Source organism: Schistocerca serialis, chromosome 1, assembly GCF_023864345.2.
Source record: "Schistocerca serialis cubense isolate TAMUIC-IGC-003099 chromosome 1, iqSchSeri2.2, whole genome shotgun sequence".
NCBI lineage: Eukaryota > Metazoa > Arthropoda > Insecta > Orthoptera > Acrididae > Schistocerca > Schistocerca serialis.
In genome coordinates this window covers 1,043,187,102-1,043,213,055 of record NC_064638.1, presented here as the reverse complement: position 1 = coordinate 1,043,213,055, position 25,954 = coordinate 1,043,187,102, and the positions used below count along the sequence as shown (strand labels likewise).

The 25,954-nt window shown below is 41.5% G+C and overlaps 1 protein-coding gene across 1 annotated transcript in view; it reads left to right on the top strand.

The window, feature by feature from the left end:
- LOC126458809 (parathyroid hormone/parathyroid hormone-related peptide receptor-like) overlaps positions 1-25,224 on the top strand; it is a gene marked incomplete at its 3' end in the record, with an annotated part of 611,649 nt that extends 586,425 nt beyond the window's left edge. The window contains exons 8-14 of the mRNA XM_050095819.1: positions 2,305-2,399; positions 2,792-2,957; positions 9,162-9,324; positions 13,911-14,041; positions 14,473-14,558; positions 14,658-14,802; positions 25,099-25,224. Coding sequence (XP_049951776.1) covers positions 2,305-2,399; positions 2,792-2,957; positions 9,162-9,324; positions 13,911-14,041; positions 14,473-14,558; positions 14,658-14,802; positions 25,099-25,224 — 912 coding nt within the window. The remainder of the gene's footprint in view (positions 1-2,304; positions 2,400-2,791; positions 2,958-9,161; positions 9,325-13,910; positions 14,042-14,472; positions 14,559-14,657; positions 14,803-25,098) is intronic.
- Positions 25,225-25,954: the final 730 nt, after the last annotated feature.

Sequence of the window (25,954 nt, the reverse complement as noted above, 5' to 3'; positions counted from 1 at the left end):
GTTAGTCTGCGTGAGGTTTGTCTATGCTGTAGCCATTATTTAACAACTATCGCACAGCGAAGAATGTGGGATTAGTATTATTGTAGTCGTAATGTATAAATGACCCATTTAGCCAGCCACAATCGAGTGCGAGTCAACTTGTATAATACACAACGGATATAACTATTACAAACATGGGGTCGGATCAAACTGGGTGGTTATAATTAAAGTGCAGCTACTCACAGAGGTCGCTTGTGGAGTGTAATTATCGTATGGCACCAAAACTTGTTACATATACTAATGCGCTAATGTGAAAACAATTTACGCTGGATAGTAAATTAGTTTCAGTTGTGGCCATAAGGCTCTAATCTAGCTCTGTACACTGCGTGACGGTATTTCATCCACTTTGTCATTTGACATGTGAATGAACAGTATGGCTGCCGAGAGGAGAGACCGTGCGCTGTTAGTGAAACTGTTTTATGTGAAAGGTAGCAATTACACTACCGCACTGAGGGAGTATTGCCGACTGAAAGGTCTGAGAAGAAGACCGATTTCATCAGATTGTTTAAAGGGTATTATAATGAAATTCGGAAACAAGGGTGAGCTTGGTGTGGCACCTGGAAGAGGAAGGCATCTTATCCTGATGGAAGTTATCGACGGGGTTGCTGTTGCTGTTACTGATCACGCAGGACGTGCCCCGGGTTGTTCTAGTGTCAGTGCAGTGTCACGAGAATTATCCATCCCATGGTCAACAACAGAACTAAAAGTTTTGCGGTCTGTTTTACACAGGTACCAACGCAAGATCCAGACGGTGCAACAACTGAAGCCTCATTATCCGCAGCAACATTCTGAATTTGCTCCTCGGTTTCTGGTGCGGGTCGAAGTTGATGATATTTGTATGGGAAATACTGCATGGAGTGACGAAGCTCATTTGGCGAATTTGGGGTACTATTAAACTGCGTGTTGTGTGCGAAGAGTAGTGGGACTTGATTGTGCAGTCTGAATTCACAAGCACCTTTATTCTCAGTCCGTTCTTCTTTGAAGAGAATATACCCAGATGGCCTCTCAAGTGCATCTAATGTCTGCCCGTTATCGAGACCTTCTTGTAGCCGGCCGGAGGGACCGAGCGGTTCTAGGCACTACAGTCTGGAACCGCGCGACCGCTACGGTCTCAGGTTCGAATCCTGCCTCGGGCATGGATGTGTGTGATGTCCTTAGGTTAGTTAGGTTTAAGTAGTTCTAGGTTCTAGGGGACTGATGACCTCATAACGTAAGTCCCATAGTGCTCAGAGCCATTTGAACCATTTGAACCTCCTTGTACAGCGTATGATTCCTGCTTTTAAAGAAGACAATGTGTGGAAACAATTACTTTCATGCAAGATGAGGTAATGCCTCATGTCGCTCACCCAGTGAGAGATCTGTATAATGCAACCTTCCACGAACGTGGTATATTCAGAGGATTTCCAGGTGCATGGCTAGCAAGATCTGACCATAATCGGTGTGACTTTTGCTTCTGCTGTTATATAAAAAAAATGCGTTTACTAGGGACACTTTCGATCTCTACCTGATCTGAGAGCCAGTGTACAGGAACGCCTAAGTCAGATTCCGCCAGAGCTGCAGCGAGCAACTGTTGACCACGTCATTTGACGGATGCAGCATTTCGTTAACGTCTCCGGTGCTCATATGAGCAAATTATGCAAACGACAGATAACGACAAAATCAACACTATGCCTTTCTCACCTGTTTGACCATTTCTGTCCACTTCCCATTCCTAATCCATTACATATGGAAATATTTCTATACGTTTTTCCTGGGGTGAAAGAGCCAGATTTGCAACTGGTGGCCAAAATTGGAGCTTTTTCCCTCCGTAAATCGGTTGTGTACTACGTCTCGCTGTCATACAACAATTAAAGTCTACACTGGACTTCTATGGGCAGCCGAACTTTAGTTATAACCACCCGGTACTTTTACTCCGAAAACATCTGCTAATGTGTGACACTTAGTGTTGTCTATTCACTAAGGTAGGATAACCGATTTTACAGCAAGTCGGGTAATTAGTTGGGATGACTGGCTGGACGTGGGTAATGAGCATGAGACCTTCTTTTCCCCCTTACTAAAATAAAATGTGCAGAGCAAAAAAAAAAAAATTAACAGACACAAAGCAATACGATACCGAAAATTATGTCTTTTGTGAAGGGTATATCTTTTTCATATCCGGAGTTGTGATGTTGGGAATTCGAAACTTTTGCGAACAGTAATTTGCTTCACATCAGGACAGTAATATGCATGAAATTCTATATATTTAATTATATGTCTCTTTTCCAGGCATACCTGCCAGTTGTAACTGATATTTCGAGAGCTGGGTATAGCATTTCTCTTCTGTCACTACTTCTTGCTTTCTCCATTTTGGCTTCTGTGAGGTATGTCACTATGTTTACCATAAATCATGTAAATCCGTTGCATTTACACATTTAAATAGTTATCATTCAGTACACCAAAATTTTGAATATAATTTAATATAAAGTTAATTAGAATATAAATTGAGGTTTTTCTTATTGTACCGTATCACACTGCAGTTGTTGATTCGGAGGTTGTTTGTAACTGCTGAGTTTATCGAATATCTGTAGTATCATACAAATTGTGTTCTTGAAAGACTCAGTTTTCCGACACTGTTCAATGAAATTTGTTGAACTACAAAAGTAAAAGAAATATGTCTTAGAAGATTAGAAAAGTGACGTACATTTCACTACAATACATTTTACTGAAACCAGTAGATCCAGATATATTGATTTTTGTGTTTTCTGTTTTCCAGAACATTACGATGTCCACGAAATATATTGCACATGCACCTATTTGCTTCATTTATTATGAGAGCATTTGTAATACTGTTAAAAGATGTGCTTTTCGTCCTTGGAGTTGGTCTTCCAAGTAACCTCGTAGAACGAAGTGGCAGATATTACTTCAGAGTACCTGCAGAGGTATGTCGTACTTGTTTTGAATGTATACAGTACTGTATTAACCATCTGACATCAGATCATCGCTCCTGGTTGTCGTTTCCTATGGCGTGTGACAGTCAGATTGGTATCCAGACATGTCTTCTTTGGTCATCGAAGAGGAAATCATTACCGAAGATAATTTTACTCCATTCAATAAGATTCCAGGCCGAAGAAGTGTCTGGAGATGCCCCAGACAGTGGTGGACGCCAGCCTGAGTGTCATCCGTCATACGGCCCGACAGCCAGTTTCATGTTTCCACATCACCACTCTAAGCACTTCTTAATGATATTTTCCATTACCTTCGCCGAACACAGTAGTAAAGTGACAGGCTGATACAACTCTACTTTACCCCATCTTTTTCTGATCCGTGGATGGGGACGACGCAAGTCGATTTTGATCTTTTGTGTCCAGAAGTTATTGTAAATTCTCAGCAACAGCATTTTCCTTAAGTGTGGAGTGTGGGATATGTCGTAGCATTGGGTAGTCAGTGTAATCCAGGCCTGGTGCAGTACCCTTTCCTTGGAAGAGTGCAATCGTGAGTTCTTCCAGCTAAAAAGGTTGTGTAATGACACTGTTGTCCTCTTCATATTCCGCACCGTCTTTCTTGCCCAATACGTCAGATGGAGCTATTATACACAAGAAAGTTTCCAAAAGTACGTAGGATGGTGGAGGTGTGTGCGTATCCATTGTCAGACCGATTTTAATGTTCCGTATTACATTCTAGATCATGGTTAATAGAGTTTCGTTGCAGACTGCAGTGCAGTGCTTATTTTCTTGGTTGCCGTTTATGCTTCCTTAAGAGTAAGAAAGTTGGTATCATTAGATAAATTATTTGAGTAGCACCCTTATGTTCTTCCGCTACTTCACTGAAAAGCGATACCAAGATCCCAAGTCCTTTTCGGGGTTCTCATTTCCGATGATCGAATTCTCTTTGCCTTCCAGTAGTGTTTGGTATAGGTTTCAGATGGCTTTGTTTGTTTTTCATTTACGGCTGATTGTGTATTTGACGATTTTCCTGAGTTGTGGGTTTATTACAATTTGAATGGACAACTGATCCGAACCTAAAATATCGATGATCACTTCCCACGTCGTTTCTAGAGACAGCGCAGCGGGTACTATGCTCAGGTCCACTGACATCGGGGCTTCATTTGGACGGACTATTCGTGTGGATGAGCCATCAATTAGTACTATAAGGTTTTCCAAATCTAGTACATCCACTAGCGTTTTCCCCATTGCATTAGCATTTCTACAGCCTAACGGTGCATGTTGGCAGTAAGTCGCCTAGGAGGGAAGGGACTTCCCGAGGGAGACAACGATTGTTTTTATATGTTGTTTGTAAAGCCTATCGTTTGGGACGAACTTCCAGCATGCTGGAACAACTGCAGGTCACCAACTTCTGTTGATCAGTACAAGGAAAAACCGGACAAAGTCGCATATTCCACTTTTTTTGTTGACTCAATGACTAGTTTCGGTTTGGAACCCATTTTCAAATCATCATAACAGAGTGCAATAACTGTTCATTTGCACTTCATAACAAGTATATATTTTTGACAGAGTTTTTACATTTGCAGAAATACCATTTTGACTATCTGTTGTGATGATTTGAAAACGGGTTCCGGTCCCAAATTATTCATCGAGTAAATAAAAGAAATGAAATTTGCGACTGTGGCTGGCTTTTTGTTGTCGTGTCATCAGGTGTTTTGTGGACTGAGATCGAAGTCTGATGGAGATCCTTGACCCGCAGACGGATACCCGCCATTTGCAATGGTACAACGGAAAAGTGGACATATTGTTTTACTAACAACACTGAGTAATTGTAGCCACCATCTCTATCTTCCTTAACGACAGAGAAGCTCAGGAAATTATGACGCTTCTTAGTACTTCAAAACAGAAAGCCAGAAAACTTGATAGTCGGTTTTATGTTTATCGTAGATGTGTCCACTCGGCGATAGGAGATTCCGGTGCAGCAGGTTCACTTGAGAGCCCAGTGGTCACAGGTGTTTCGGGTATCTGTATCTAGAGAATTTAACTGGGAGGCAGGCTATCGGAGTTTGGCGGGGGAAGGACATTCGTAACTCCAGAAAAAAAGAGTAAATGCAAGACAATTGCAGAGACACTGTTTTAAGGGGGCTGTTGTTACGAGAATTGTCTACAACTTTTATTAGACAGAAAAACGTGTGTCTACTGTGGAAGAAATTAAACAGAGGTTGAAAGAAGTTATAGACTTTCGAAGTAGCAACACTAAGGCCGTTATTAAGGAAATTAGGTTTCCGCTAAAAACAAAAAAGTATGAAGCAGGCTCATGCAATTAGATAGAAGCTATATTTGAGAAAATAATAATTTCTGTATGAGCTGTGCCTATGTTGTTGTTGTTGTTGCTGTTGTTGTTGTGCTCTTCAGTCCGACGAATTGTTTGATTCAGCTCTCTATGCTATTTTGTCCTGTGCCATACTCTTCATCTCCGAATAACTACTGCAACCTACATCTCTCTGAATCTGCTTCCTGTATTCATCTCTGGGTATCCCTCTACGACATTTACCCCCCCCCCCCTTCCCGGCCAACACTTCCCTCCAATACTAAATTTGTGAACCCTTGATGTCTCAGAATGTCTCATCTCAACCGATCCCTTTTCTTGGTCAAGATGTGCCAAAACTTTTTGTCTCCCCATTTCTATTCAGTACTTCCTTATTAGTCACGTGATCCACCGATCTAATATCCAGCATTCTTCCGTAGCACCACATTTCTAAAGCTTCTATTCTTTTTTTATCTAATACATGGCTACACTTCAGACAAATGCCTTCAGAACAGACTTCCTCACACTTAATATGGAGTCGATGTTAACAAATATCTCTTTTTCAGAAATGCTTTTCTGGCCATTGCCCGTGCACGTTCTATACCGTCATCAGTTATTATGCTGCCCAAATAGAAACCCATCTCCTTTCCTAATCTAATTCCCATAGCATCACCTGATTTAATTCGACTTAATTCCATTATCCTTGTTTTGCATCTGTTCATGTTCATCTTATACTCACCTTTCAAGACACTGTCCATTGTGTTCAGGTGCTCTTCCAAGTCCTTCGCTGTCTCTGACGGAATTACGATATCATCATCAAACTTCAAAGTTTTTATTTTTTTCCCTGAACTTTAATTCCTATTCCAAATTTTTCTTTGGTTCCCTTTACTGCTTGTTCAGTGTGTATATTGAATAATGCCGGGGAAAGGCTTCAACTCTTTCTCACTCCGTTTTCAACCATTGCTTCCCTCTCATGCCGCTCGACTCCTACAACTGACTTCTGCTTTCTGTACAAGTTGTAAATAGCCTTTCGCTCCCTGCATTGTACCCCTGCTATCTTCCGAATTTCAGAGAGAGTATTTTGGTCAACATTGTCAAAAACTTTCTCTAAGTCTACAAATTCTATAAAAGTATGCTTCCCTATCCTTAACCTATCTTCTAAGATAAGTCGTAGGGTCAGTATTGCTTCGCGTGTTCCTACATTTCTCCAAAATCCAAACTGGTCTTCCCCGAGAGTGTTTTCTACTAGTTTTTCCATTCTTCCGTAAGTAATTCGTGCTAGTATTTTGCAACCAAAACTTAATATACTGAGAGTTCGGTAATTTTCACATCTGACAGCATTTGCTTTCCTTGGGATTGGAATTACTAGATTCTTCTTGCAGTATGAGGGTATTTTAATGGCTCATGCACCTTGCTCACCAGACCGAAGACTTTTGTCTCGCTGGCGTTCCAAAGGCTATCAGCAGTTCTGATGGAATGTCGTCAGCTCCCTGGGCATTGTTGCGACTTAGATCTTCCAGAGCTTTGTCACATCCTTCTCGCAGTTTCGTATCTCCCACCTACCTTCATCTACGTCCACTTCCCTTTCTATAACATTGCTTTCAAGTTCGTCTCCCCTGTATAGACACTCTATATACGCCTTCCATCTTTCAACTTTCTCTTCTTTTACGAACTGAACTCTTGATATTCGTACAGCTTGCCTCTTTAATTTGCCTTTTCCCTAATGAAATATGCTTCTATATCCTTACATTTGTCCTGTAGCCATTCCTGCTTAGCAGTTTTGCCCTTCCTGCTAATTTCATTTTTTAAACGTTTGTATTCCCGTTCGTCGGCTTCATCTGCTACATTTAAATTTTATCCTTTCATCATTTAAATTCAGTATCTCGTTTTAGCCAGGGATTTCTAGTAGGCCTTGTATTTTTACCTATTTGACCCTCTGACGCCTCCAATACATCATATGTTAAAGCTACCTATTGGTTTTCTACTGTATTCCTTTCAGCTATACACCGTGGAGGCTAATATATTAATTGTGCAGAATACTCTTCGTCCGACCTCGTGAGAACCTCCGGGTGATGCAACGAGCAAAAAGAGTAAAAAAGGCTAAGGGGCGCTACGTTGGTAGCATGCACAAAATGGGAGTTTGGGTGAGGGCGAGGCGTATACTTGGGAAGTCTGTAGTAATGTGTAATCACTCTGCGAAGATCACGCAAATAGTTTAACTTCTTTGTCCAATAGACAGAAGACCCCGGTTCGAACCATGGGCTTGGTACAAATTTTTATTCGTCGTTAATGAGTTCTTTCACTGCCCGAATGCGCCAGATATCGGAATTTCTCCTTTCTGACCATAAAAGATAATTGCACATTTGAAGCAATTAAAAAATTAGGGAGGATGAAATATATACTGTTTTCATTACGAAACTTTGATTTTATCATCAAACGTGATTGCACTCCTCAGACCGGTATCAAAGAGACAGCGCCTAATAATAACTCATTGAGCCGATTGAAATGGCTGTATTCAGAAGACCGTTGTCATGTGAAAGTCATATCAAGCAACGGGAGATTATCACAACCAAACGAACCAACAAAATTATGAAAAGTGTTTGACACGAAAGGTGATTCTGAATGTAAAACCTAACTGTGTGCTAATTTTCGACTCTGCTCCAGATCGCAGCGTTGAAATAAAGCTCCAACGTCTAATTCCAATAAAGACAATACCAGGAAGCGACGTATCCCATTCTCAGATGACATGCTGAAACCTATTCTGTACGAGGTGGTTGAAGAACCAAGCTAAGATCCTTCGAGTATTTCGTAAAATAAGATTCTACAAAAGTGCATCTCACGTTGCTTTACCCCTTCCTACGTACCACCAGGAATTACATCCAATAGCGAATATTTGGTCTATTGTGAAAGGTAGGGTAGTTTCTAATAACATAACGTCTGCAAAACATTTGTGAGAGGAGAAATTTAATTCAACGACTAAAGAAGATTGGAGTCCGTTGTGTGAACCCGTTAACAATTGAGCGAGAATACATGCTGCTAGAAACCTCTTTCGACGGTGAAGTCTATAACAGATAAATACGTTTATGTGGCGTAGATAGTGACTGCGAAAGTGATTACAGTGTTTCTCATTCTGAAGATGATGGAGAACTGGAAGGATAACTGAGCTGCCTTATAGTGATTGAAGGTGAGTACTAGCAGTCAGTTCTCTCTTGTGTCGAGTTTCGCTGCGGTTCTCTCCGTGACATCACCCATGCTTTCAGATGTCTGGCGCGGAGTACACTAGCCATTTGAGCTCTGTGGCAGGAGTATGTGTTACGATGAGGTGATACTCTTCGCATATGAAAGCTTCAGTTTAGTAACAGGAGACACCCATAGTATTATCGACTGCTTCGACAAATCGCCTCGATGGAAGTAGCCAGCCACCAGTCACCTCTGTGGAACAGTGAACATGTCGAGTACCACTTGTCGCGCAGCTGCAGCATTGTCTGATTTAACGCTCACAGTTCATCTTCTTCTGTAGTAGCTCATAGATAATAGAGTACATTAGTCCAGTTGCCACCAGTACTGATATCTTTATTCGAATCAGTTATTAGTTTAATGAAGTGAAATGGAGCTCGGCCACTGCTGACACAGTTGTTCAATCATTACTGTGAAGGTATCAGAATGTCTGTTGTAAATTAATTTGGATATGTGTCTAGTAAGATAAAATGTGTGTACAGTTGTTTTGTCAGAGTTAGAAAATATGGCTCATAAATGGCCTGTGCATAAAACTGTAATATATGGTAACCGTCAAGAAAATTAATATTTGTAGTCACTATCTGGAATTATAATCAGCCCCTTTGTTGTCTCTTACAAAAATAATTTATTTGACATACTGCCTTTTTCTTTCACAGGGAACCATCTGGGACTGTAAATTAGTTTCAAGCATATGGCAGTATTTCATGCTGGCGAATTACAGTTGGATATTGATGGAAGCGCTATATTTACACAACCTTATTTTCAGCGCACTCTTTTCAGATAGGAGCAGCATTAAGGTTTACATCATTCTAGGCTGGGGTATGTACAATGACAGCTTAAATTGCTAACAGTAGTAAATATGTGAAGAATGTTCAGAAAGTAACATTACTAGGATAAAGGATAAGTAAAATCAATTATGACGTCAGATTTTCCGTAACAGTCGTATGTATTCTGACAGTAATAACATCATAAAATCTCAGCTGGAATAATTACAATTTCACTCTAAGCCTCATTGTTCCAACTTATGCATAACAGTGAAGAATATGAACAGGCAATTAGTTAGAAAATGAAAGAGGTGTTGAATTATTGCTGTAATTGAACAAACGCAAGCTCACAAAAATTATGTCTATTTTTCCCATGCTGATAAGTAAATGAAAACTGTGATTTTCTTGAAGTGCAGTTTGCAGAAATTCATTTCACATTTCTCAATGTGTAATGCAAGACGTTACATACTGGAATGTGAAGACAGACTGTTATACAAACCTTATAACATAGAATTTAAGAAGGGTTTGTAGTCGCCAAATGATTTACTCGTGTATTGGCTGTTGAAACGAACTGTTAATCACAGCCTTCTATGAGAATGTATGAGGCAAGTTTGCTATATTCTGTACCTTACTTTCTAAACTTTCTTCCGTATTTTTAAACACGTAATGTCTAAGATGCACGTTTGTAAGTCCATAATTCTAATTAAGAACATAGTTAGGATTTTGTTCAGTAGTTATCACAATCTGTACCAATCCTTGGTTGGCGAAACAAACAAAGAATAAACGGTCTAATGAGCATAGGATATGTATTTGAAGTAAAATGAAGAAAGACGAAATCTGAATTGGGGATCACAAAGTAGATGAAGCTAAGGGCTTCTGCTGCCTAGACAGCAAAATAAACCATGACTGACAGAGGAAGGAGGACATAAAAAAAACTGACTAGCACTGGAAAAATCGACGAAGTATGCTAATATCGAAGATAGGTGCCAATATGAAGCTTTGTATTATAGTGGGACATGGAGTGTGGAAAAACCGGAGTAGACGAGAATCGAAGCATTTGAGATGTGATGCTACAGAAGACTGTTGAGAATTGGCTGGACTAATAAGGTAGGAAATTAATAGGTTCCCCCAGTGTCAACGAGGGAAGGAATACATGGAAAACACTGACAAGAAGAAGAGGCTGAATGATAGGGTACGTGTTAAGACATCATGGAATTACTTCCAAGGTACTAGAGGGAGTTGTAGAGGGTGAAAACTGTAGAAGAAGACAGCGATTTTAATACATCCAACAAACAATTGAGGCCGTAGGTAGCAATTGCTACTCTGAGATGAAAAGATTCGCATAGGAGAGGAATTCGTGGCGGACCGAATGAAACCAGTCAGAAGGCCGATGACAAAAAGAAAGTGGAGGAGCAGAGACAGTCGTTCTTTCCTCCCTCCATTTGTGGGGATTTGTATGTGGTACTCTCCGCCCTACCCCATATATGATCTTGTGGAGTATGTACCTTGATGTAGAACTGCAGTCATGAAATAACATTTATGTAAAATTTAAGCTTCCATTGAATAACGCATCTTTATGAATTTCAGGAGGAAGTAATATAGTTCAGGGGGAATGTAGAGTGAGCGAGTCTTAAAATAAGTTTCCGTGATATGGACATGCGCTCAAGGAAAATCACTTCCTGCGTTGGATCCATCCAGTATTTTCGAAAATGCGAATCATGGGAGAGTCATTTTATCAGGTCGATGCAGTCCTGTCGTCCTAGAAAACAACTTACACTGTTATACACAATGATCAGCACAGACTTCAGAATCACAACTGAAAGAAAGTCAAACCTATGTGTCTGCTACAGTGATGTTAGTCCGAGGTAGACGAGCCTTTGACATTGCACTGCACACTTCCTCTTTGACTCCTCAGCTGCTTTCCAAGATAATTTTAAAAACCGCTTGAGTCACTGTTCTGATTAAGTCAACCATGGGAAATCGTGTGGTAGTTGGGGTGATATTTATATCCTCCTCGAAGCTAGATAATTATTGTAATTAATAATAATACAACCATATTATGGTCATGGAAGCAAGATAATTGCTCCATTAATGGTGATGCTCCATCTTGAAGTGATAAATTTGATCAAGTTTCCATTGTAAATTTCTAATAAAAGGTCAAACCTTTATTTGTAGAGCTTAGATCTACTGCGCTAATATGCTATATTAGAATCTAGAAATTAGTGGTAATTCTGAGTATGTTCTGCAGATGGATTACTTTGTAACCATTCTCTTGATCGTGTGTTCTCTGATGATCAGTCGGTGAGTTTAAGCACAGATTGTCTTGGCTTTACCTGTTGGTTTCGCCTGCCAGGGAGTTATTCAGATTTTGCTGATCGCAGAGCCATATACTATGTTCTCAGAATTATGAACTTACAAAGCCAAATGTGTATGTTCCCTTTCACTGATGACAGTAATATCATCAACGAATCTTATCACTGCTTGAATCTGAATCCTGTTCTTGAACCTATCTTAAACTGTAGGAACGAAATCCCTGCCTTACACGGTTTTTAATATGAGCACTTCGTTCTTAGCCTTCCACTCTTATTCATCCCTCCTCTCTCCTGTACTTACTGCATGGCACACGTCTTTGCCTATAGCGTACCCCTAGTTTTCTCAGAATTTCGAACACCTTGCAGCATTTGACTTCGTCGAACGCGTTTTCCGCGTAAAAGAATTCTATGGACGTGTCTTAATTTTTTTTCTTTAGTTTTGCTTCCATTATCAACCGAAACGTCAGAACTGCCTCTCTGGTGCCTACACCTTCCCTAATGCCATACTGATCGTCATCTAACACACACACAATTTTATCTTCCATTCTTCTGTATATTATTCTCTCAGTAACTTGGATGAACTTATCGGCTCTTGTAATCTTCGGAATATTGTCGATGATGCTTCTCCGAAGGTCTGATGGAATATCGCATCTCATACATTCTGCACAACAACGTGAGTTGTCGTTGTATTGCCACTTCCACTAATAACTTTAGAAATTCCTGTGTAATGTTACCTATTCCTTCTGCTTTATTTGATAACAAGTCGTCTAGAGTTCTTTTAAATTCCGATTCTAATACTGGATCCCCTAGCTCTGTTCCTTCTTCTGCCACATAAGACAAGTCCTCCTCCTTAACTGTGCTCTCTCGACCTATCCCTCTCTCCTCAGCGCTAAAAAGTGGAATTCCCATTGCACTCTTAATATTACAGCCTTTACTTTTAAATGCGCGGCTGTGGGGATTCATGACACCGTACTATCTCGGCTCGTAACAGTTTATTTTCTGTGCCACACAGTTATTGTCTTACCAGCGCGTCTAAGAGTATGCAGATGTTAGGGACGTGTTCTGCTTGGTTTTACTAATACAGTGCGTTTCTCTCGTATTAAAACTGATGCAATGTGTAGGCAGATGTACGTAAAAGTAGGCATAAGAGAAATAAATCTGAATTACTTAAGGAAATTATTTCGTACAAAAAGGGCTGAGTGTTAAGTTGCTGGCACAGCTAACCTAAATTGAATTCATGCTAAGAAGGGCCTTTTGTGGTTTCCGTGTGAATTTATACTCAAATTCTGACTTCACACCACACCGAACTGGTCTTACTTAAGTTTTGGATTCATGTACATTTCTGGAGCTGACTAATACGAAATTGTAAATTTATCAGACATGGAAAAGCGTGGTAGTCAATAATTAGAGCCTAAATATATTCAGTAGACGCATAATATTAGGCAGAAGGTTAAGGTCCCATAAATACAAAGAGAACAATGTTACATACAGAGTCTTTAAAACAAAGGGGTTTTCTTTGTGGCAGGACATTCTCCTGAAATTTCAATCATCAATTTTCTCCTCCGATTGCAAAAATATTCCTTTGGTGCCCATCGACATAGGGAGAAATGATCCTCATTATTAACATTAAAAAAATCAGAGGTCAATTCAAGTGCTCGTTTCTCCCGCATGCTCTTCGAGATTGGAACTGTAGAGATATAGCTTGAAGGTGGTTCGATGAACCCTTTCCCAGGCACTTAAATGTGAATTTCAGAGTAATCATTTAGATGGAGATGTACTTTCAAAATCAATAAACAAAAGACCATCTAAGTGAATTACAAGGTTGTAAGGTTCGTACCAGTCACCATCAGATGCAAATACATGCTAGAGAAAAATTAGATGTAAACAGTACGTATCAGGAAAGATCTCCATGTATCTGACAAGCCACATCATTGTTTCAGAGCCGGCCGGTGTGGCCGTGCGGTTATAGGCGCTTCAGTCTGGAACCGCGTGACCGCTACGGTCGCAGGTTCGAATCCTGCCTCGGGCATGGATGTGTGTGATGTCCTTAGGTTAGTTAGGTTTAAGTAGTTCTAAGTTCTTGGGGACTGAAGACCACATATGTTAAGTACCATAGTGCTCAGAGCCATTTGAACCAATGTTTCAGAGATCTGAGAAATACTCCAAAATGAAAGAAAACCTGAAGAACATATCATATTTTCTCCCACTGTGTGCTTTTGTAACACATATTTCTCTTCTGCCACAGTAATTATTATTACTTTATATGTACAACGAACATACCAGCGAGAAAAGTAAATGGAAAGACTTAATTTTTACTCTTTGTCCCCAGGTTTGCCACTCCTCTGTGTCATCCCCTGGATTGTATGCAGGATTTACATAGAGGATGATCTATGTTGGACTGTAAACAGAAATAAAATTGTGTTTGGGATAATATTTGTTCCTATAGCAGTCTCGAATATCGTAAGTAGGAAACAAATATACTTTAATTATATACATTCGTGTCTGCATGGGTATGCGTCAATACTTCCGTGTTAATAAATGTTCAGATGATATTACATACATGATTATTTAATTACGAGAAACTCTCTTTCCGCATAAAGTTCACATTGCGAATTAAATGTTCGTTTGCAGTTAGAGGAGACACTTAATTCTTGTTTCTTACATTATTGCACTTAAAAATTTCAGTTTTTCAGAAAAGTTAACAAGAAAACTTTTAAAACATATATTTCCAGATACTTTATATTTTCTACTTACTTCATAAGTTTGCCTCTGCTTCTGCAGCAGTAGTGACACATGTTTTAAAGAGCTCAACTGTGTATAACACCCTCATCGTAACTTGATGTAACTACAGAAACTTATCCAGTGATAATAAATCTTAACATCTTTTTCAGATATGTTTCATATTATTTGTAATCCTTGTGTGGGTTATATTAAGGAAACTGCGATCATCGGTGTGTGAGGAGACGAAAATCTACAGGTAAACCTTTTGTTCCTTATATATTGGCGCTACAGCTACAAATTAATTCGGTATTAATAAAATGACAGGCTAATTAACATTATTTATTTTATCTTCTAGACGTCTGGCGAAATCTACACTCGTACTCATACCGTTATTTGGAGTGCACTACGTAGTATTCCTGGGCTTTCACTTATATTCAGAACCTGAAAGTACAACAGAAATGGTTGCACTTTTTATAAACCAGTTGTTTACCTCATTCCAGGTACGCCTATGTTAGAATTATTTATTCCATTACCTGTAGTGCTTTCCTTTTCTCTAACTGGAAAAGTTATGACTCTCGTATTACTTCTTTGTACCGTTATTTTTTCTTAAAAACGTATTTTACTGCAAAAGTGTCATATGATGTAAAAGGCAAAATATTTTTAAATGTAGACTCATTTTTGAATGTCTATCATGTCGTCCTCCATAAGTTACAACATGGGGTTACCGCTAAGTGACGTTTGTTTCTTTATGACCCACTGTACTTTTGCTGTACCTTATTCCTTGTGCCTCCCTGGAAGGAAATAATGATTTCATAAATGAGATCATATAACCTCACGACGTGTATTATGTATAACTTCTGTTAAAATCTATCAGTTGTATAGTATCTTCGCCATTGATGTCATCTTATAAACGACTTTATGTACAAGTGCCCACAATAATGTAACTTTCCTGTCCAATAGCCGACAAATAACACTGCAGTGAGAGATCCACCTAAGTTCAGTTTACGGTACAGAATCGAGCCACGATCAGAATAACTGAAATTCACAACTTTCGCAGATATGTTTGTCTCCGTTGACTTTTCGTCTAAGTTGGCCTGTCCTCAACTTTGTATGAGATCTGAGATGATGATTAGATGCCCATAACTAATCAAACTATTGCGTACTGTTTTGTGTGATTAGCTTCCATCGGAAATAAAAATATGTTCTGGATCCCCCCCATCGACCTTGCCTGGTTGGGAGGTTTGCGTGCCTCAGCGATACAGATGCCGTGCCGTACGTGCAGCATCCTTTTCACTAATTGCAGGGGCAACAGTCTGGATGAGTGACTGATCTGGCCCTGTAACACTAACCAAAACGGCCTTGCTGTGCTGGTACTGCGAACGGCTGAAAGCAATGGGAAACTACAGCCGTGATTTTTCCCGAGGGAATGCAGCTTTACTGTACGGTTAAATGATGATAGCGTCTTCTTGGGTAAAGTATTCCGGAGGTAAAATAGTCCCCAATTCAGATCTCCAGGTGGGGACGACTCAGGAGGACGTCGTTATCAGGAGAAAGAAAGCTGGCGTTCTACGGATTGGAGCATGGAATGTCAGAGCCCTTAATCGGGCACGTAGGTTAGTAAATATAGAAAGGGACCGGTTAAACTTAGATATAGTGGGAATTAGTGAAGTTCAGGCGAGACAGTTCCACAAACCGTGCAATAGAAGAGGCGTGCGCACGCGAGAGACACCATGGAGTTCTGTTCAAGTTAAACTGTTAGTACAGTCAAGGCAGCCAGTGCCTATAGCATGACGTGTCTACGAGGGAGACAAAGCTGAAACTGTTGCTGTGCATCGAAGCTGTATAGTACTGGGACGATGGCGGTCCAACCTTTTATGAATCTGTGACCATTACGTGTAGTGAGCTAAGGACCCCAGCCGTTGCCAAGTTACGTGGAGGGTTAAGGGCGAAAATGTACTTCCTGTGAAATAGGGAACTGACCAGTTATTTTTGCCGACTACAGAGTATCTGATCAAAAGTATCCGGACACTTGTTATTGAAGTATGTGCACCCTTCGTATTTATGAAGGCTTCAAACTAGCTGGGTACACTGTCAATGGTGCCCTGAATGCCTCTGGAGAAATGACAGCCCATTATTCCACATGGGCTGAAACCAGAGGAGGTACTGGTGGCTGTTGTGGTACAGGGCGATGTCGATGTTCTGACTTAAGAAAAATGTGTTGCAATGGCTTCATGTCGGATGTCTGAGCAGAGCAGTCCATTTCAGGAATAGTATTGTCCACAAACCATTGTGGAAAGTGTGCTGCTTTATGGCAAGGTACATTGTCACGCTGTTACAGTCTACGAACAGAATGCTGTGAAATGTGTTCATGTCTTACCTCATTTAGTGTTTTAGGAATCGCAGTAAGGGGACCACACATCGAGTACGGAAACCACATTCATACTGTAACACCACCTCCTTTGGACTTCACAGTAAACAATACACATGATGACAGGTAATGTTCTGCAGGCATTCGCCAAACCCAAACCCTTCCACCGGCTTTCCATAGGGTATAGCGTGATCCATCAATATAAATCACACGTCTCTAGTCATCCACTGTCCAGTGGCATCACTATTGACATCCCTCAAGTGTCGCTTAAAGCTGACTACAGAAATAAGTGACTCATGAGGTGCTGGTCGACCATCACAGTGATTGTGCTAGTTGGGCTGCTGGTAGCCCTTAGGAACTCAGGTGCGACTCCTCCCGCAGGTTTTATGTGCTTTTTTGCAACCACCCTCAGTAATTCTCGATCATCCGTCAGCACAGGCCTTGGCTTAGCTTTGGTCGTTACTTCACATTTCCATTTCACAATCACATCAGCGACAGTCGACTTGGGCATCTTCAGAATGGTTGAAATGTCCCTGATGGATATGTTACACGGAAAACATCCAATGTGTAGTGCTAGTTCGAGATCACTTACCTCCCCAGAGCAACCAAATCTGCAGTTACTGCGTCTCTGCTGGCAACACACTGATCAGATAGTGTATTCCACATTCTGGATCAGTGCTAGTCGGCGGAAGACTGTTCTTTACTACCTTCTCACGCCTGCGTGTGGAAGAAGGAGGAACAGCTTAGGTCTTAAGTAGTTTTTAAAGGCTACCACCATTGTGAGAAAACTAACAAGTTCTCTCAAATTATCCGCAGTTGAAATCCATTTCCAGCTTTCGGTTCTTCAATTCTCTAATAACTAAAAAAGAATGATACGCATTTCAGTGCCTGTGTTCTTCAGATGTACTATGCAATGCTCCTTCGGACGCGCATCCTAAGGAACAGTGCACCGTATTTCTGAACAACAGGGATACTGCAATATCATATTTATCCGCCAACAACAGATAACCGACATTCAGTTAAAATGTCCCACTTGTGCGGGAGAATATACAGGGTGGTCCATTGATCGTGACCGGACCAAATATCTCACGAAATAAGCGTTCAACGATAAAACTACAAAGAACGAAACGTGTGTAGCTTGAAGGGGGAAACCAGATGGCGCTATGGTTGGCCCGCTAGATGGCGCAGCCATAGGTCAACGGATGTAAAATGCGTTTTTTTTTAAAAATAGGAACCCTTATTTTTTATTACATATTCTTATAGTACGAAAAGATATATAAATGTTTTTGTTGGACCACTTTTTTCGCTTTGTGATAGATGGCGCTGTAATAGTCACAAACATATGGCTCACAATTTTAGACCAACAGTTGGTAACAAGTAGGTATTTTAAATTAAAATACAGAACATAGGTACGTATGAACATTCTATTTCGGTTGTTCCAATGTGATACATGTACCTTTGTGAACTTATCATTTCTGAGAACCCATCCTGTTACACATGATTACCTAGAAATACCACATTAATGCAATAAATGCTCAAAATGATGCCCGTCAACCTCAATGCATTTGGCAATCCGTGTAAGGACATTCCTCTCAACAGTGAGTAGTTCACCTTTCGCTATGTTCGCACATGCGTTGACAATGCCCTGACGCATATTGTCAGGCGTTGTCGGTAAATCACGATAGCAAATGTCCTTGAACATTCCCCACAGAAAGAAATCCGGGGACGTCAGATTCGGTGAACGTGCGGGCCATGGTATGGTGCTTCGACGACCAATCGACCTGTCAGAAATGTTATTCAATAGTGCTTCAACCGCACGCGGGCTATGCGCCGGATATCCATAATGTAGGAAGTACATCGCCATTTTGTCATGCAGTGAAACGTCTTGTAGTAACATCGGTAGAACATTAAGTAGAAAATCAGCATACATTGCACCATATATATTGCCATCGATAAAATGGGGGCCAATTACACTTCCTCCCATAATGCCGCACCATACATTAACGCGCGAAGGTCGCTGATGTTCCACTTGTCGATGCCATCGTGGATTTTCAGTTGCCCAATAGTGCACACTATGCCGGTTTACGTTACCGCTGTTGGTGAATGACGCTTCGTCGCTAAATAGAACGCGTGCAAAAAATCTGCCACCGTCCCGTAATTTCCCTTGTGCCAAGTGGCAGAACTGTACACGACGTTCAAAGTCTTCGCCACGCAATTCCTGGTCCATAGAAATATGGTACGGGTGCAATCATTGTTGATGTAGCATTCTCAACACCGACGTTTTTGAGGTTCCCGATTCTCGCACAATTTGTCTGCTACTGATGTGCGGAGTAGCTGTGACAGCAGCTAAAACACCTACTTGGGCATCATCATTTGTTGCAGGTCGTGACTGACATTTCACATTTGGCTGAACACTTCCTGTTTCCTTAAATAACGTAACTATCCGGCGAACGGTCCGGACACTTGGATGATGTTGTCCAGGATAGCGAGCAGCATACAGAGCACGCGCCCGTTGGGCATTTTGATCACAATAGCCATACATTAACACGATATCGAGCTTTTCCGCAGTTGGTAAACGGTCCATTTTAACACGGGTATTGAATCACGAAGCAAATACCGTCCACATTGGCGGAATGTTACATGATACCACGTACTTATACGTTTGTGACTATTACAGCGCCACCTATCACAAAGCGAAAAAAGTGGTCCAACTAAAGCATTCATATTTCTTTACGTACTACACGAATATGTAATAAAAATGGGGGTTCCTATTTTAAAAAATGCAGTTGATATCCGTTTGACCTATGGAAGCGCCATCTAGCGGGCCACCCATAGCGCCATCTGGTTTACTCCTTCAAGCTAGATGAGTTTCGTTCTTTGTAGTTCTTTCGTTTGATGCTTATTTCGTGATATATTTGGCCTGGTCTCTATCAATGGACCACCCTGTATAATGGATGTACCTGTACAGGTTGGAGACACATCGATGACGACAGCAGGAAGTTTAGTTCTCGTCGTGCAGCGTGCTCGGATAGCGTAATGGGAAGTCGAGGGCTTGCGATAGCCGTGAAATACTGTCCGCCATATACTTTCACTGTCGTCATCGATTATACCTGCAGCTGATGATTTCCCATATTCGCAACTCCGAATAAATTTCATGTAATTATAGTAGTGTACTCTTCTCTCATAATTGGTATTAACAGGTTTAACCACAATTTTAAATTAAAAGAGATTAAAAGTGATACGTAAAAGGAAATACAATGGTGCATTATTCACCACCATAGGGTTCTGAATCTGTAATGAGATTGTATAATTTTCTATTATTACTATTTTATTTGTTTGTCTGGAGGCTAGCGCAGGCGGACACGAGAGCGTCCTGACATGTAGTGTTACAAACTCAACAGAACGGTCTGGCAGTAGCACATGAGGGCTAACACTCCCACTTCCAAGATATTTTGGTTGTACTGAGTACCACTGTGGTCATAAACACCCCAGGTTGATTACAGGGGATATATTGGCAGTATTTTACCGATGTAACATAAAAACAGGCATTACAGATGTTCGACGTCATAATCATAATTCTATTTTCATGAATACAGTATTACATTAAATAAACAAGATGAAATTTAGACTGCGATGTTAGTGCAGCCAGTGACACTCAGTACAGCAATCGTTAACAAATTTTCCCGTATTGTAAATATAAAACTGAGCAACGTATCGCCAGATACAAGTGATTCAAAGGGAGAAGAAAAAGGGAAAAAGGGAAGATCTATTATTCCAGTTAACTTGTGAGGTTATTTGGCCCAAGAGGTATTAGGAAGAGTACAACAGCTGATGCAAGAAACCCTAACAATGGGTTCAACAAGAATCGGGAAACAAGATTTTCATTATTGCAGGTGTTTCCTACATCTACATCCATACTCCGCAAGCCACCTGATGGTGTGTGGCGGAGGGTACCTTGAGTACCTCTATCGGTTCTCCCATCTATTCCACTCTCGTATTGTTCGTGGAAAGAAAGATTGTTAGTATGCCTCTATGTGGGCTCTGATCTCTTTGATTTTATCCTTATGGTCTCTTCGCGAGATATACGTAGGAGGGAGCAATATACTGCTTCACTCCTCGGTGAAGGTATGTTCTCGAAACTTCAACAAAAGCCCGTACCGAGCTACTCAGCGTCTCTCTTGCAGAGTCTTCCACTGGAGTTCATCTATCATCTCCGTAACGCTTTCGCGATTACTAAATTATCCTGTAACGAAGCGCGCTGCTCTCCGTTGGATCTTCTCTTCTATCATCTCTATCTGGTACGGATCGCACACTGGTGAGCATTATTCAACCAGTGGGCGAACAAGTGTTCTGTAACATACTTCGTTTGTTTTCGGACTGCATTTCCTATAACAGCTTCTCAACGGAACATTCATCATTCTATTTTTATAAATGTTGCAATCAAGAAACAAACCTTTAAATTAAGTGCAAAAACGGTGATTAAATTTTAATGTCGACATAAAGGTTTTCCGGCTATGGTACCGCGCGATAATGTATAAAACTACTGCTGCTGGAGAATGTTTTAATGTGTTGTAGTTGGATTATTTATTCAAGAGAAAGAGCTTCACAAATGGCACATGTCAGTAACTAGTTAGTCCATTTCGTCCCTTATGCGAGCAGTTATTCTGCATGGCATTGATTGACGGAGTTGTTGGGTACTCCTTGAGCGATATTGTGTCACATTCTGCCCAATTTGTGCGTTAGATCGTCAAAATCCCGACCTAGTTGCAGGGCGCTGCCATAGCGCCTCTAGCATTCTCAACTGGGGAGAGATCCAGCAACCTTGCTGGCCTAGGTAGGGTTCGGCAAGCACGAAGACAAGGAGCAGAAACTCTCGACGTGTGCGGGCCAGTATTAGGCTATCTTGCCGAAAATCTAAGCCCAGGATTGTTTGCCAAGAAGGGCCACAAAACGTGGCCTAGAATATCGCCGACGTAACGGTTTGCTATAAGGGTACTGCGGATGAAAGTCAAAGGGGTGCTGCTGTGAAATGAAATGGCACCCCACACTATCACTCCAAGTTGTACAGTCGTACGCCGGGTGACAGGTTAGTAACCTACCCATCCCTGGGTTGTCTCCAGACAAGACCTAGAATGCCATTAACTGGAGTAGAATCATCTCCAGTGACGAGTGCCACTTTGGACTGAGCACCGATGACCATCGAAGACGTGTCTGAAGACGCCCCACCAGCGGTTGACTTTCACCCACGGCCCGTCAACCAGAGTGATGGTCTGGGGTGCTATTTCACCTGCATGCGAAAATTTTAGCGGCTCGCCAGATAAAGTTACTGTGAGTTTTCCTCATAATGTAGGTGACAGCATATGAAACATCTCAGCGTTTGGCTCTAGTTTGATCCTTACTACCGTCCCACGTAAAATTTTTGTGTCAGTGTTCGTTATGAGAAAAACAAATGAAGATCATGTCAGAACTGTATGGCCGCTTGAATTTGCATGATCAGCGGCCTAACAGTTTAACATCAATGCTAATTAATTTTGAAGCAGTGCAATGTACGAAATGTTTTTTTTAAACAATTATTTCTTAGCACAAACTCCCCTACGACTCCCAAGCGTTCCATACTGTTTCTGATTATATATGAAGGTCGTATCTGTTCCCGAAAGAACAGACACAATTGATGAGCGTGCAGCTTCTCTAGAATGAAATGATAATTAAATCGACACCAAAGCTGCAAGCAGGCGTTGGTATACATGACTGGGGACATGTTGAGAATGTGTGCCCCAACCAGGACTCGAACTCCAGATGTCCTGCTTACATGGCAGACGCTCTATCCATCTGAGCCACCGAGGGCACAGAGGATAAGGCGCCTGCAGTGACTTATCCTTTGCATGCTCCCCACATTTCCAGCATGCCTACACCACTACATCCGTAGTGCACCTAATAGATGTTAGCCCATCACACTCATTACTCGTAGTAGATTAATCTACCAAGTTCCATACGAGTTGGGGCATAGCGTGTGCATTCGCACAAGAAGGTCAATTGCCGGGTAGCCATATTTTAACTATATATGAAGGTAGTATCTGTTCGCGAAAGCCGGCCATTGTCGCCGAGCTGTTCTAGGCACTTCAGTCTGGAACTGCACGATCTACAGATCATAAAATACATACTAGACTCACAAGAATATTGGGAGCCAGGAACATATTTACCAGTGTAACTACAATTAAATATTACTATTCATGCTATAGTCTGACACCGATCAATGTACAGTTAATGTCTCCTCTTGATGACTCTGCTTCAGTACCTATAGCACATATAATTTTCCATGTAAAAAATCTGTCGCTGTTATCGATGTGCTGAATCTATACGTCCCTCACAACAGGATGCACAGTCATTCTCTCTAGTCATGTCATAACATAAATGATAGTAACTTTACAATACAATATATACACGTTTTACACAAACAGTGCAATTATCTTTTATATCTATACAGCACCCAAAAAAATTATCATATGCCTACACTCACACAGGTTATATGTCACGATGCTACCCACTCCTGGAAAGCACTGTCCACCTTTTCTTTCTTTCTACAGACGTGACATTCAACTGCAATAAACTATTTAATACTGTTCGCCATATAGCACCGACAACTAAACCTCGCAAAGTGCCGTACATACTGGCAAATACTAAAGACACCAACTCATTTACACTGTCCTCCCACTCGTCCCAGGAGCTTGAATATTAGTGCGTGAAACCAATCTCCAACTCAGCAATATATCAACGCATATCGTGTCGATGTAGTAAACATACAATTCCTATCCTCTAAACTAAAAAAACTAAAAAACTCCTCCCGCACAGGCCATGAAGGCCCAAAGGTACTGACTGGCCACCGTTTGATCCTCATCCCACAGGTGTCACTGGATGTGGATATGGAGGGGCACGTGGTCAGCACACCCCTCTCCTGGCCGTATGTCAGTTTCTGAGACTGGAGCCACTACTTCTCAATCAAGTAGCTCCTCAGTTTCCCTCATAAGGGCTGAGTGCACCCCGAATTCCTATCCTCTGCCTTAAGATATCACCTCTTTTACATCATAAAGTCCTTACTCAATCGAAGTCACTCTCAGAACTTTAGTGCAATGACAGGCTCATTTCCCCTCGGTAGAAATGCACTACTGTTTCTGGTTCGGACCTGGCTGCTTGCTTGCTTTTCTACACCCATTTCCAGACTCTGGGATTACAAGAACACACCTATTTTCGCCGTAATATTATATCATTTTCGCCATACTCCTCGATATCAAGCGCAGGTTCGAATCCTCCCTCGGGCATGGATGTGTGTGATGCCTTTAGGTTAGTTAGGTTTAAGTAGCTCTACGTTATATGGGGCTAATGACCTCAGATGTTAAGTCCCTTAGTGCTCAGAGTGATTTGAACCATTTTTTGTTCCTGAAAGAACAGATACCACGGGGAACGTGCAAAGGAGAAGTCCCTGCAGGCGCACTATCTTCTATGGCTTCAGTGACTCAGATGGATAGAGCATCTGCTATGTAGGTAGGAGATCCCGGGTTCGAGTCCCGGTCGGGGCACACATTGTCAACATGTTCCCAATGTTGTACCGGGTGATCAAAAAGTCAGTATAAATTTGAAAACTTAATAAACCACGGAATAATGTAGACAGAGATGTAAAAACTGAGACACATGCTTGGAATGACATGGGGTTTTATTAGAACAAAAACAAAACAAAAAATTGCTAGACGTGTGAAAGATTTCTTGCGCGCGTCGGTTGGTGATGATCATGTGCTCAGCCGCCACTTTCGTCATGCTTGGCCTCCCAGGTCCTCAGACATCAGTCCGTGCGATTATTGCGTTTGGGGTTACCTGAAGTCGCAAGTGAATCGTGATCGACCGACACCTCTAGGGATGCTGAAAGACAACATCCGACGCCAATGCCTCACCATAACTCCGGACATGCTTTACAATGCTGTTCACAACATTATTTCTCGACTACAGCTATTGTTGAGGAATGATGGTGGACATATTGAGCATTTCCTGTAAAGAACATCATCTTTGCTTTGTCTTACTTTGTTATGCTAATGATTGCTATTCTGATTAGATGAAGCGTCATCTGTCGGACATTTTTTGAACTTTTGTATTTTTTTTTTTTTTTTTTTTTTTGTTCTAATAGAACCCCATGTCATTCCAAGCATGTGTGTCAATTTTTACCTCTCTATCTACATTATTCCGTGATTTATTCGGTTTTCAAATTCATACTGTCTTTTTGATCACCCGGTATATCAATGCCTGCTTGCAGCTAGGGTGTCGATTTAATTATCATTGTTTCTGATTATCCTGCACATTGCCGATGCGCTTATTGGGTGATACTGACCTCGGTGCTGATAGGAGGGTTAAGTGATGACTACAGCTATGCTCCATTTTTCAGGGTTTCTTCGTAGCACTGCTCTACTGCTTCCTGAACGCGGAGGTGGGGACGGAGCTGAGCAAGTCGTGCTCGTGGTGGTCGAGGCGGCGCGGCAGGGCCGGCGGCGGCAGAGGCGGCGGCGCGATGAACGGCGTGCTGGGCGGCGGCCGGCTGTCGGCGGCGCACCACCGCACCTCGTGCTACTCGCGCACCTCCTGCACCTCGCTCAGCCTCGCCGCCAACAACAACAACGGCGCGGCGGGCCGCGGCAAGGAGCGCGACGCCGGGCGGGCGCGCGCCGCCGGCTCCCTGCACGGCCTCCTGGGAGACGCCCCCAGTCCCTGCCTCCCACACGCGGCCGGCGGCTACCAGCGTGGTGTACGTTCTCCTCAACTCGTGCCTTAACTATACAGTCCATTTCAACTTTCCCTAATTCTCTTCCTAAACTTTGCATACTATTTGTCTTCATTTCGACGGCTAAATCACGTTCACCACGCTGACACGAAATGCATACGAATACACAACACTAGACACATCGAAAAATCCACAAAAATAATAGGCTAAAACAAGGACAGATGACCACTATTCTTTTCACCTGCTAATATCATACCCTATACGCAAAATAAAAAAACACTGGGAAAATTACATGAATTGCTTTACACTATATGATACATCACTTTAGAAAAAATTATTAATTACTGTGCTGGTAAACCCCTTACGTTATTTGTTTTTGAACCAGTTTAACAAAACTGAACGTAGTCAGACATTTCTCTCTTTACTTAGTCCGATCAACACTAAACTGACAGTTTTTTTAAATTTTTTTTTACCGCAACGCAGTCTGACTTTCAATAATCTCTACTTAAGAATGGCCCTGACC